This window comes from Pseudorasbora parva, chromosome 12, assembly GCF_024679245.1.
Source record: "Pseudorasbora parva isolate DD20220531a chromosome 12, ASM2467924v1, whole genome shotgun sequence".
Taxonomy (NCBI): Eukaryota; Metazoa; Chordata; class Actinopteri; order Cypriniformes; family Gobionidae; genus Pseudorasbora; species Pseudorasbora parva.
In genome coordinates this window covers 2,717,501-2,731,970 of record NC_090183.1, presented here as the reverse complement: position 1 = coordinate 2,731,970, position 14,470 = coordinate 2,717,501, and the positions used below count along the sequence as shown (strand labels likewise).

General features: G+C 40.1%; 1 protein-coding gene across 1 annotated transcript in view; it reads left to right on the top strand.

Moving 5' to 3' along the window:
- The window catches only part of necab3 (N-terminal EF-hand calcium binding protein 3), a 59,905-nt gene that overhangs the window by 17,630 nt on the left and 27,805 nt on the right, over positions 1-14,470 (top strand). Inside the window, exon 3 of the mRNA XM_067458751.1 lies at positions 10,740-10,848. Within this exon, the coding sequence (XP_067314852.1) occupies positions 10,740-10,848 (109 nt within the window). The remainder of the gene's footprint in view (positions 1-10,739; positions 10,849-14,470) is intronic.

The following is a 14,470-nucleotide window of genomic DNA, read 5'->3' as shown; positions in this document are numbered from 1 at the left end:
GACATGGGCAAGAGAAGTGAGGCGTTTGTCTAATGTTGAAGCGCTAAAGCTGCAGGGCAGGTTCTGGATGAGCTGCTGGGACATTTGACAGAGTCACTCATGGAGACTTTACTCTTTTTAAGGTATAGTCACCCACTAAACACCTCCAGGCCATGGAGAGCTAATTTACCCCAAAAAAATATCCGGTCATTTTGTTGGACCATTAAGATTTTACAAATAAGTATAACTTAAAGTTGCACTATGTAGTATTTTTGCAGTAAAATATCCAAAAACCACTAGGCCGGTGTTATATATTTTGTTCAGTTGAGTACCTACAATATTCCAAATGTGTCCAACTATTTGTAAATTGTGAGAAAATTGCTATTTTAACCAATGACCGGGACGTGTCAGCATAGCATTTGAGGGAGTCGCCTGTCAGTTGCGTCATATCTGCGCTACCCTCGGTTTCGGGTTTTATTCGGCAGAAGCGCTTTACTCTTAGCAGTGTGAACATGTCACAGCAGCGCCGAGCGAACACACAGAGTAATATCATAACATCATTTTAAACACACTTAAATGTATCTAATATGATAAACAGAGCTGCTTTACCTAATAATCATGACCGGAAAAGCGGATCAGTTCGGGCGCCCTGCGACTGTGTCCCGTCCCGTCATAATAAAAGTCCCGGTGTTCGCGAGCCGTGTGTGTGTTTGTAACAATCGCTCCAGCGGCTGTGCTCAGCTCCTCAACACTCGGTCCTGCTCTGCTTCACTACAGTAACGTTAATAACCAATCGCTCCAGCGGCCGTGCTCAGCTCCACAACACTCAGTCCTGCTCTGCTTCTCTACAGTAACGTTAATAACCGCATCCAAGAACATGATTTCTGCCCGAGTCTTATTTTCCACCGGCTGTGAGGTGAAGACCACATGTCCCAAGATACTGCGCTCAAACTTGGCGTCATCAAACTACACCTTTGTTTTGAATAGGCGACCTCCAGTGGACGGAAAGTTGCATTGTGCACCATTAAGTGTAATTTAAAGCAATAAAGAATATTTAGAGGCTTGTGGATGCACAGCCTTTTTGTGGGTTCATTTAAAACGGAATTGATGTGCTTGATTTTTTTAGTGTTTAGATATTGAGGGTGAGTTCACTAAACTATTGCATCTCTTTTGCATTGCTGCAATTTGCTCATGCAAAATGCAATCAGCACTCATTTTGTGCATGTTTGTCCTTTAGTGAAACAGCCCTAAATGTGCATGCAGAAACATGTTTTAAATGTCATTAAATGTTTTTTAAAGAGGTGGTTCCGTGTAACGATAGTAATAGTGATGCTTGTCTTAGTAAACACAAATTTCTGTCATTTTTAAAGCGGTGGTTCTGTGTTTTTTTTCTAGGCTTGGTTGTGTTTATGGGCATCAGTATAACATGTCTTAATACTTCTTTTTTTTTTTTAAACACCGTATTTTTCTTATATTTGACCTTTACTCAACACCGCTGTCTCCACTGTGCTTTGAACGGCTCGTTTGCTTCCTGCTTCTATGAAGCCCATCCCTCTGAAAAACGCAATGGTCTTAGATTGGTTAGATGGCTAAATGTAGTTTCCTGTATTTTTATTGGCTGAAGTGCCAAACACAGGTTGTCGGAGGCCACGCCCCTTCCCATTACGGGCAGAAGTCACATCTGCGGAGACTAGCGAGGGTTTATGATGTCACCAACCCAGGAAGAAGCTCGTTGTAGTCCAAACCGGCCATTTTTGTAGGCAATAAACTGCCGTAACTTTAAAAGACAATATCTCCGTTTGCATTGAACTTTCAGCGCTGTAACTTTGCAGAGACTGTTTATGCTCAAGCAGCGACATTACACACTAACTAAAGTTAAAAAAGTGAAATTGCATGCGACCACCCCTTTAAATGCCTTAACCCCGTACATTTTTGAAGCGTTGATGTGTGTATGAGGGGAAACAAATCAGGCTTCACCAGAATAAATCCCTGAATCAGCTCTACCAGACGAGGTTCTGTCACGTTGCTCCACCCTTGCTAAAGGAAATGTGCTGGAAGCACAGCATGGAATGGGTGGGAAAGCCTCAGGAAGATGCATTAGAGTCTGTTGATCCCCTGACAACAACACAGAATGGCACATTAGTTTGAGACTAAATAAGGCAGAGCTGCAGAGTAGATAAAAGTCTCCTGAGAGCCGAACTGTTCTCTCCGGTGCCTCCATTAACCACAGGAGCTGCTCGCACTGGACTTCAGATATCACTCTGAATTCCACTTTGACCTAGAAGTGTCAGGCGATGTTTGGCAAAAAACTAAGCAAATGTTTACAGTCCATAGATGACCGAAATCAATGATGCAAGCTAGTACTCAATTGTTATACTTAATTTTTTTGTTTTAAACCCTCAAACTTCCTTCGGGTCATTTTGACCCAAAACTCATTTTGACCGAAAAAAATAAAAAAATAAAAAAACATTAAAAATTGAGTGTTCATAGGAGTGGTGCAAGACCTTAGGACATTTGTCACACTTGAACCACAAATACACAAAACATTGACTGTTTCAATTAGTTTTGAGGTTAAAACTTAAAACAGTAACAAGTCCTTCCCTCGCAGTTAAATCTGACCACCTGGATGTAATGAATGAAATGCTTCAGCACACACAGTCTTAAAATATGCTAAAAGTGTTATTGATGTACATGTGTATCTGAACACATAAAGAGATGACTTTAGGACCCAGCGGAGCATCTCATCCGCTCCATATAGAGCTATAAGGCCATCTAGTGGCAAGAGTCATGAAATATCATCTTATATTATTATTTTTTCACCTATTGGGAGATATTTTGAGCTAAATTAGCAGGGTTATGCATAAAATTGTGAGTTAGTTTTAATTGAGCTATTTGAATTTAGGTTGAAAGAATGTGACAAATGTGCTTACTTGCTATTTATGTATTAAGTATTCATAAAATACAGGAATTTTAAGGTTAACAAAATAAAAATAAAAAACTCCAAATTAATTGCAATTAAAAAAGAAAAAAAAGAAAGAAAGAAAAAATATATATATATATATAATTTTGTATAGTTGATATAATATAGTTGTATATATTTTTATATATTTAATATATAAAAATGTATAATTTTAAGACTTCGAGTAATTTGACCCACTGGGAAGGATAAGGGTTTAATATCAGTCTAAACAAGCACACTTTACCCTGGCATGTTCATCATAACTTCATCGAAACATGTTTTTAATATCATTCCATTTATTACATTTTGTGTATATTGCATATTTTATTAAATTAACTTCTTCTTTTTTATGTATGTATTAGTGTTAACACTATCCAAATTATGTCACAACATTTGAAATGTAAGGTACATATATATTTTGGAATATATATATTTTTTTATTTTTATAATTATTATATTTTTACTGTGCTAATATTTAGAGTACATTTTTGAATGTCCCCAAGGCTTCATTTATTTGATAAAAAATACAGTAAAATTGTGATATATTATTATGATTCAAAGTATCTCTTTTACATGTGAATATATAGTGAAGTGTAATTCATTCCTGTGATCAAAGCTGAGTTTATCATCATTACTCCAGTCTTCAGTGTCACTGATCCTTCACTAATCATTCTCATATGAGGATTTAATGCTCAACAAACATTTTTGATTATTTTTGGTGGAAATTATTTGATAAATTGAACGTTCAAAAGAACAGACATTTAAAAACATTTATTTGAAATAGAATCGGTTTTACTGTCATTTTGCATTATTTTGCACCAATACATCCTTCGTGAAAGTATAAAAAAAAAAAGAATCCTAAAGACCCTAAACTTTTAAACAGTAGCATATTATTATATATCACTTTATATAATATATTGCAGACATATTTAACTTCCTGGATGAAATGAATGAATGCAAGTAAGTAACCCAGAATGTTATTAAAAATTCAATTGAAATCAGATGTGATACAAAAAGGATATATCACATCTACTGTTGTGTCTGATATTTGTGTATAACCCATTTCTGTGACCCACTAAATGTCTAGCATCCAAATATGCCTTGGAGATTGCAGAAGTTCTCTGGAGAGGAGAGTTCTCAAAGTGCTGAGGTTTCTTCCAACCTAATTAAATTTCTGGTCAAGATGTAAATGATCTTTATTTTCTTCTTAAGTGCATCATTGGCCAGCCAGTGTGTATTTTAATTAGTCAAAGACAGAGGATGAAGAAGGTGCGGCGGTTTGGCTCTGGCTCTGATCAGTGAGACCGTCTGTTGTGAAGAGGCTGAACCCAGATGGCTGTAAAAATGCTCTTGAATTAATTGGAGATGTTGGAGAGTGTTCTAATGCGCCGAATATGTCCACTGTTGCTTTTAGCCTCCTGTGTAATTAACTATCCATTTGGCCACAAAAACTTTGGTTTTAACTTAAAAACATTCAATGTTAATGAATTGTAGTGAAGTTGCATGTCTGTGGATCAGATGGTTAGTTGCAGGAGAACAGCCTGACAGCATTGTGCCAAGTGTAAAGTTTGGTGGGGGGGGGGGTTATGGTGTGGAGTTATTTTTAAAGGGACACACCAGCTTTTTGGGACTTTGGCTTATTAAGTGTATCCCCCAGAGTTAGATACGTCCATATATATCATTCTCATCTCCGTGCATCCCATAACTAAGTCTGACACACACCCCGCCGCTAGCCTAGCTTAGCACAAAGACTGGAGGTATATGGCTTCAGCTAGCCTACTGCTCAATAAGTGACAAAATAACGCCTACATTTTCCTATTTACATGTTGCGATGTGTATAGTCACAGCGTGTACAAATAACAAGGTTACATGAGACAGCCATCTTAAAAACATATTTTACTGTGGACAAAATTCTTTTGCTGCGAGCAAATCACTCAGCAGAAGTGGAGCAGTGCTACGCCTTCTGAGAATATAGGCCACAGTAAAATATGCTTATAAGATGGCTGTGTCTCATGTAGCCTTGTTATTTGTACACGCTGTGACTATACACGTTGCAACATGTAAATAGGAAAATGTAGGCGTTATTTTGTCACTTATTGAGCAGAAGGCTAGCTGAAGCCATATGCCTCCAGTCTTTGTGCTAAGCTAGGCTAGCGGCGGTGTGTGTCAGAGTTATGGGATGCACGGAGATGAGAATGATATATATGGACTAATCTAATTCTGGGGGATACACTTAATAAGCCAAAGTCCCAAAAAGTTGGCGTGTTCCTTTAAGGGGTTGGGCTTGGCCCTTTAGTTCCAGTGAACTCTTAATGCTTCAGCATAGCAAGACATTTTGGACAATTTCATGCTCCCATCTATGTGGGAACAGTTTGGGACGGCCCCTTCCTGTCCCAGCATGACTGCGCTCCAGTGCACAAAGCGTCGGTCCATAAAGACATGGATGAGGAGTTTGGTGTGGAGGAACTTGACTGGCCAGCACAGAGTCCTGAGCTCAACCCGATAGAACAGCTTTGGGATGAATTAGAGCGGAGACTGAGAACCAGGCCTTCTCGTCCAACATCAGTGCCTGACCTCACAAATGAGCTTCTAGAAGAATGGGCAAAAATCCCCATAAACACACTCCTAAACCTTGAGGAAAGCCTTCCCAGAAGAGCTGAAGCTGTTAGAGAGGGTGGGCCGACTCCATATTAAACCCTACAGATTAAGAATGAGATGGCATTAAAGTTCATGTAAAGTCCCAAAACTTTTGGCAATATAGGGTATAAAACTCGGTGTGATTTTTAGTGAACGGTAAGTATGATCACCATTTTGACAGCATCAGTCCAATGTTGTGGTTTTTTTAAGTAGCTGATGTGTAGATAACTTTTTTCACAAACTGCCGCTCTTGTCTGATCTCTGGCCCTGGAGTCAGACCGTTTCTCTTTGCCATCTGTTTTTGATTTATGCCTGAAACTTTTCTCTCTTCCAACTTCCAATTTAAAGTAAAAGTTATCAGAGGCTCACATGCAGGCTACTTTATATTTCACTAATTAATAATAATCACTCGCTCTGAATCTCAGGCTAATCTTCTTTAATCTTATTATATAAAGCTACTGTAGCACAAGCCTCTGAATGAAAAACACACAATCTCAATGCCTTCTGTCATCTGATCAATTATTTAGACTTTTTTTATCAAGTAAAATAGCTTGACGTGGTCATACTCAATTCTAGTCAGAATATGAGTCTGATGCTCCATTGGGCTGTGATTATGGGGCGTGTTTCAACCGAACCAGGAAAGACCTCGATTGGACAGACCTACAACCAATCAGAGCAACGGAGTGACGCATTGTCAAATGTCAACAGACCTCAACTGCACTGTGTTGCCAAGTCCACGTTTTTTTCCCTGCTGGTTGTTTTCTATGTCTGCGGGTTGAAGCGACTATTATGTGATATATAGACCCATGAGTGCAAATTTTAGCAGGCAACCTTGCAAAAATAACCCACATTTTACCCCCCAAACGCCATTTTTCCCCTGGAGAACCCCCCGAGAAGCTATTGTTTAGGGCTAGTAGTTGGTGGGTTTCGTTGTAAAAACTTGGCAACCCTGTCTGTACGCGCGCTGAAATCAGGCTGGAATACGCGATCTTTGCCGGTGTTGTAAAAAAATAAAATAATTTAATGATACCCAGAGTACTTACCCAACATGATCATCATTTCTGAGAGAAATAGTGAAGGTGATGCAGATACAAACAAGCTCTCCGTTTAGGATTCGAGTAAATATAACCCAAGCCCCTTTGATGACGTGATGATTACGGTACTGTTGATCATCTTTCCATCATCGTCTAAAGCCCGCCCTGATGATCTCATTGGTCCGAACAGTTTCTGTTCAGAGATAATTACTCCTCTATGGAGCGAGGCCAGACCGAACCGCCCGACCTAAAAAAATTGTGGGCGGGGCTAAGTTCGGCTGGCATCCAGGCTACAATTAAAAGCCTTTTTAGTATATTTCCAAAAACCTTTGTGTCTTTATGATCTGAAACGTGATCTTTATAAAGTAAACGTATGAATAACTTTGATATTGTTAGTAATTTTTCAACTGGACTAAAGCAGGTTTATGTAACGAACTGCTCTGAGACAGAAGGTTGGTTGAAGATCCAAACGCAGTATTTATTGAAGGGTAATCCAAAGTCGTAGTCAATAGAACAGGCAAAAGGTCATAACAGGAAATCAGTCCGAAAAGGCAAACAAAACAGAAGGAACAGGCAAAAGGGTAATCCACAGAGAAGGCAAGAAATCAAAGACCAAGATACATGAAAACAGGGAAACGCTCAGAAATGCAGTTGTGACACCAAACAAGACTTCACAATGAATGACAGAGATAACCAGGTATATATAGGCAGAGGTAATGAGGTGATGAGACACAGGTGTAAACAGTAAGTGCTAATGAGTCCGGGGAAAGGATTATGGGTAATGTAGTTTGTGATGGAGTGACAGTCCGGGGTGGAGTGCCCTCTGGTGGTGATCACGGGCACTCACACTGATGAATTGTGGCAGTTTACTTGATTATCTGTGAATGATTTTTAGAAAAATCATTTGTGAATATCAGATATGATCATCAGGCTTTTGAGCAAGGGTTATTTATCTCCCAATCATCATTGTATTGCATTGCATTATATGTTTTAAAACAACAGAGATTTGATCATAAATTTGATCACATTTGCTATACTGTTATAAAGAGCTCACTGATCTTTTACTATGCGAGCCATAAAGGCCTGACATATCAAATATGCAACAACAACAATAAAATGGTGAGCCTTTCCATTTAAGCAAAATTATATATTTTTATTTCATATGTCAGACGGGTTAAGTATATCATAGAGACTTAGCAACGGCAATTGAAGCAAGCATTTCTCCCAAATCCTTTTTGCGCACCATTTTCTCTTATAATATTGGCTTTCAATATGAGTTTTCCTCTTGTATTCATGTTCTGAAAGTCGAGTCGAGTGCCACCCTTGACGTCAAGCTGAAGTGTCATCAAGCCACAAATGCGCAACTGGAGGGCTAAAAGAATGGCTCGTGTCTTTCGGGAGGCTGATAAATGTCAGAGAGCCGAATGTTCAGTGGCGTGCTCAGGGAGGAAGTGGTTTAGACGATCTGTCAGCTGTGATCCATGAATGAGTGCCGTCAGATATTGTTTTGTATATTCCCCTTTTTTCTCTTTGTGCTTTTGATGGATGGCACGTTCTTCAATAAGAGCAGATGGTAGTTCACACATCAGGGTTGATCTACGACATCTGCCGTCAGTAAAAAGCGCTGCCAGGTGCTCATCTGACCTGATAAAGACCGTCACCGTGGGCTGAGGAGACTATATTTCAGACACTCTCCGGTCCATTCACTACCCGGACTTTAGCCAACGCTTTGTTTGAAGGGGCATGTCTGCTGTGATTGGCTGCTGTGAGACGTCAGTGTAAACGCCCACTGCTGTGATTGGCTGCTGTGAGACTTCAGTGTAAACGCCCACTGCTGTGATTGGCTGCTGTTAGACTTTAGTGTAAACGCCCACTGCTGTGATTGGCTGCTGTGAGTCTTCACTGTAAACGCCCACTGCTGTGATTGGCTGCTGTGAGACTTCAGTGTAAACACCCACTGCTGTGATTGGCTGCTGTGAGACTTCAGTGTAAACACCCACTGCTGTGATTGGCTGCTGTGAGACGTCAGTGTAAACACCCACTGCTGTGATTGGCCGCTGTGAGACTTCAGTGTAAACGCCCACTGCTGTGATTGGCTGCTGTGAGACTTCAGTGTAAACGCCCACTGCTGTGATTGGCTGCTGTGAGACTTCAGTGTAAACACCCACTGCTGTGATTGGCTGCTGTGAGACTTTAGTGTAAACGCCCACTGCTGTGATTGGCTGCTGTGAGACTTCAGTGTAAACACCCACTGCTGTGATTGGCTGCTGTTAGACTTTAGTGTAAACGCCCACTGCTGTGATTGGCTGCTGTGAGTCTTCACTGTAAACGCCCACTGCTGTGATTGGCTGCTGTGAGACTTCAGTGTAAACACCCACTGCTGTGATTGGCTGCTGTGAGACGTCAGTGTAAACGCCCACTGCTGTGATTGGCTGCTGTGAGACTTCAGTGTAAACACCCACTGCTGTGATTGGCTGCTGTGAGTCTTCACTGTAAACGCCCACTGCTGTGATTGGCTGCTGTGAGACGTCAGTGTAAACGCCCACTGCTGTGATTGGCTGCTATATAATTTAATCACAGTTTAAATACCAGATTATTTGAATCCATACTAAGAAAAGCTGGTCTGATTCACTGACACACAGAGAAAGAACATCTGACTGTGCATGAATCATTATATCAGAAATCACTGACCCCAGATCAGGCATTAGAATGAACACGGAACACATGTTGTGGCATTACTGTCAAGTCCATATCGTAAAAGTGTGTTTACAAAGCCTGTGCCGAAACTGCGATGGCTGTACCAAAGAATCCACAGTGAAATGTAGCGAATACAAATAAATAATCCTTAACCGAGACATTCACATTGATGAAGATCAGTAAGCAGATTCCTAGCATTAGGATCGTTTGGAAGGAGACGTTATCTTTAGTCTGTTCATCTCACTAACACTTCAGTGGGCGGAGCTAAAGTTGTGATGATGAAGTAGGTGACTCCAGTGGGCGGAGCTAAAGTTGTGATGATGAAGTAGGTGACTCCAGTGGGCGGAGCTAGAGTTGTGATGATGAAGTAGGTGACTCCAGTGGGCGGAGCTAAAGTTATGATGATGAAGTAGGTGACTCCAGTGGGCGGAGCTAAAGTTGTGATGATGAAGTAGGTGACTCCAGTGGGCGGAGCTAAAGTTGTGATGATGAAGTAGGTGACTCCAGTGGGCGGAGCTAAAGTTGTGATGATGAAGTAGGTGACTCCAGTGGGCGGAGCTAAAGTTGTGATGATGAAGTAGGTGACTCCAGTGGGCGGAGCTAAAGTTGTGATGATGAAGTAGGTGACTCCAGTGGGCGGAGCTAAAGTTGTGATGATGAAGTAGGTGACTCCAGTGGGCGGAGCTAAAGTTGTGATGATGAAGTAGGTGACTCCAGTGGGCGGAGCTAAAGTTGTGATGATGAAGTAGGTGACTCCAGTGGGCGGAGCTAAAGTTGTGATGATGAAGTAGGTGACTCCAGTGGGCGGAGCTAAAGTTGTGATGATGAAGTAGGTGACTCCAGTGGGCGGAGCTAGAGTTGTGATGATGAAGTAGGTGACTCCAGTGGGCGGAGCTATAGTTGTGATGATGATGAAGTAGGTGACTCCAGTGGGCGGAGCTAAAGTTGTGATGATGATGAAGTAGGCAGTCTTTCAGCGATCACATTACACAACGAGTCGTTCTCTGGGTTTGGTTTCAAAAAAAGCTGCTTTTGGACTAACAAGAATGTTTTCAGTTCTGAAACATACAGGATATTCTTATTGAATGACGACCTCTTATATATCAAAAGCTCAAGGAAAATAAGATTTCTCAGTTCATCAAGTTTTTTTGTTAAAGCTTAAACAGCACATAAAAGCAAAACAAACTCTGTTAAAGACCTTTTCTAGATGAAAACTGATTCCAAGTATCGGTATAAAATATTTGCTAAAGTTGAATGGAAAAAGATTTTGAGGACACTTGCAAATTGTTTTGGATAATTACCATTTATATCAGCTATATCAGTACTTTTTTTATGTGCTAAACCTATTTCGCAAAAAAAAATAAAAAACCCTCTTGGATGGAAACTTGGCAACAGCTGTGTTTTCTGATTCTCTATCTTGTGTCCTTTTGCAGATGACGGCAAGCTGTCCTTCGAGGAGTTCAAAGCCTATTTTGCAGACGGGATTCTCACAACCGATGAGCTGCGGGAGCTATTCTACTCCATCGATGGACGGCAAACAAAGTATATACTTTCCAATGCAAAATCCTTTCTTATTTAAACGTTTTGTTTAAAAGGTCACCATCGTTCTATAGTGCAACACTCCTGCTTATGCAATTGAGGCTTATTATTTATTGCAACACATTTAAAAACATTTTTTGGTGCAGTTAATGCTATTAATAATTATCATTAATTATTTATTATTAATTAATTATTATTTTTTTAAAAATTAATGAATCATGGCATTAGTAATTCAATAAATGATGTTTAAATAATAGAGAAGAGCATTATAATCACATCTATCCAGATGCACGGTGTGTTTGAGAACACTTTCTGCATTTTAAGATTAATTTGGATGGTTTTGAAGTGAGAAATAATATTACTTGTAAATGCAAAATATATTATATTATTATTTATGATATTATTTATATTATATAAATTATATCCATCCACTCTCAAAACCGGTTTATTCTCTGCGGGGTTTGCATATATATATATATATATATATATATATATATATATATATATATATATATATATATATATATATATATATATATATATATATTATTTTATTATTTTATTTATTTATTTATTTATTTATTGCAATATACGATACATCTGGATCAGTTCAGATGGTGTAGCTCATTTTCTGCATTTTCAAGCGATAGTTCCCCCAAAAATGAAATTCTCTCATTATTTACTCACCCTAATGCTATTCCTGAAGACTTCCTTTCCTTAGATAAACACAAATTAAGATTTGTTGGAAAATAATCTTTGGCTGTGATTCCATATACAGCAATGCCATATCAGTTCCTGCTTGAAAATGTTGAAAACAGCCATATTAAAGTCACCTGATTGTGTCTTCCTCCACAACTGACCTGCACTAATTATTTATGCCTATTTGCATCGTTATCTGAGTTGCATAATTCCTTTAGTGAATCAAAACAAGGCAAACAGAGCATGCCGACAGTGTGCACAGTTCATACTTCGTGAACTCCCACCGCAGTTTAACCTTCGAGTTTAGCTGACCTGTATCCTTAGCAACCTTACATTTTCGTTCCCTAATTAGTCGTCTTTCAGAAGCGTGATCATGTTGCACCGCACGCCACTGCTTTCTAAAGCATCTGGAATGAAAACGAACGAGCATTCGAACGTTCACGCGCAGGAGGATCAAAGTGTTTCCTGAGGTGGCGTGTATGAATCAAAGCATTGAGAATTGAGTTCCAGGAAGCAAAGGCATCGACAGAACAAAGCTGCAAATTTGACTTCACAAAGAACTGCATTGCAGAGCTGTCACACACACACACACACACACACACACACACACACACACACACAAAGGGCCGCAAACTTCCAAGCTTAGAAATTCCTCTGAAAATGGAGCATATTTCTGCAATCAGTCAGAATGGTCACCGGTAATTACTGCATTCAGAAGCCTGTAGTAAATTAGTCAAGGCAAGTTAGTCTAAAATAGGTCTGCTTCATGCAAAGCTTGCACCTCAGTTCCTTTTAAACAGCTCCCGTCCTCATTACCACGGTAAACCAGTCTGTTGATTTGCAGACCCCTGGGAATTATCTGATGAGCTTATTTTTTCTTTATGCCATGGATAAATGTACCTGCTGGAATCTGTGTTAGTGTGTGTGAATCAGTCGTACTGTATGGCCACATATGCCATAAGTCTAAACAGGGCTCCAGACTAACATCTGAGAGCAATTGATCATAAAATGAATTCAATCATATTGTTTTGCGTTGTTTTGTTAATAAATGCAGTTATAATAATATTATAATAGTTTGTTTATTTTAAACTGTAAAATTAACTTTTATTAACAACAGTAATGTGCCAAAAAACATAGTTTTATAGGTAATTTAAATATTCTTCTCTTGTTAAATGTTCAATTGCTCTTCTATAGTCTCTCACTGAACTGACCGACAGCTTCAGTGATGATAAAAGCAACTCTTTACTTGCTTTCTGTGTAATTCACAATTTAAAGAAAAGTTTGTTTTTCATTAGACTTTGTGACTTTCTAATTTTTTCCATAATTTAAAGGAGTACTTCATCGCTGGGAAGATGAATCTGTATTTAAACTGGGTCATTAATGTAGTATAAATGTGAAATTGTTTTTTAATTTAGTGCTTTCTAAACTGAGAAAAGACAGAAAACGTATTTTTGTCTCATGGGGATGAAAGACAACAATTCCCAGAATGCTTCACTGCCCTACGAGGCCACTCCCAAAGCCACTGCTACTAGATTACTGGATCACTGATCACTTCGCGACTGCGTTCATTTTCATAAAATCAGTTCAGTTAGAGAACAGACACTACAATTAAAAACTGAACGTGTCTGTTCAATATGTGATTAAGCCGATGAGGGAGTCTCACAGCCCAAACGCTTCAGGAGTCAGATATATTGACAGTCATGGATGAGTTTGTGATCATGAGAGCTGAGGTAAACTCGTCCGCGACATAGATTCACAGTACATGTTCAGTCTGCCGCGTTTTCAGTTCATGCCTTTGAAAGCTTAAAGGGGGGGTGAAACACTCAGTTTCAGTCAATCTCATGTCAATCTTGAGTACCTATAGAGTAGTATTGCATCCTTCATATCTCCGAAAAGTCTTTAGTTTTATCATATTTATAAAAGAAATATAGGCTGTAACGAGTCTTTCCGGAAAAAAACGAGCGGCTGGAGGCGTATCGTGTGGGCGGAGCTAAAGAATGACGAGCGCACAAAGCGGTGACGTCCTCAAGCGTGGAGAAGCCCCTCGCTATCGGTCTCAGCTAATACAGATATGATCCAGAATCATCCGGAGGCTGAAATAAACTGAACAGGAGAAACAGCAGCAGCAGGACGTCCGTCTCTGTGGTATGGACTGTATTTAGTGGCCTGTCAACATTTGTGTGTCTTTACTCGCAGTTTATGAGGACATGATTCGGTTTATGGACTATTGTATGTGACTAAACCTAGCAGTAGCAAGCGAAACGGTTTTGCACGTCAGACTAGTGTAACGTTATACAGAGAACAGCAATCAAGTTTCCGTTAGCGCATTTGAATGACGAAGCACGCGATCGTGTCGTTTACTGATGTTTACTCACGCGACGATAGCCGACAGCACAGACATTTGAAGCAGTTTTACTCACCGGCTGCTTCCAAAGCAGGACCGAACCTTTATCGCTGGGACCACTCCGTCAAAAACACACTTCTTTGGTATGATTTGGTGAAGTCCTGTGACAGCAGTGGCGTGTAAATCCACTTTGAGACGTGACTGAAGCGATGTTGTGAAGCTTCCCGTCATTTCTGCGTTCAAATCAGTTCAAATGCAGCGCCGCCTTCCCGGAATGCTGTGCTGAAGCGTTGAAGTCGCTCAACGTCACCCATAGGAATAAAGTGGAGCGCGCCGCAGACTATAATGTCATAAGTGTTCACGGACGACTGGATCTGCAGCTGAGAGTGTTTATGGGCGTGCATTTCCTCTCTCGCTCTAGTCACGCGCGCGCACCCTACCGGGAGAAGAGCCCGTACGGCCCATACAAGGACCTTCCGCTCTATTAACGTCAAGCCGAGCCATACTCGAAAAAAACTCTCCGAAACTTGAGAGAAACCGGAAGGAGTATTTTTGACACAGAAATACTCCATCAAACGTCCA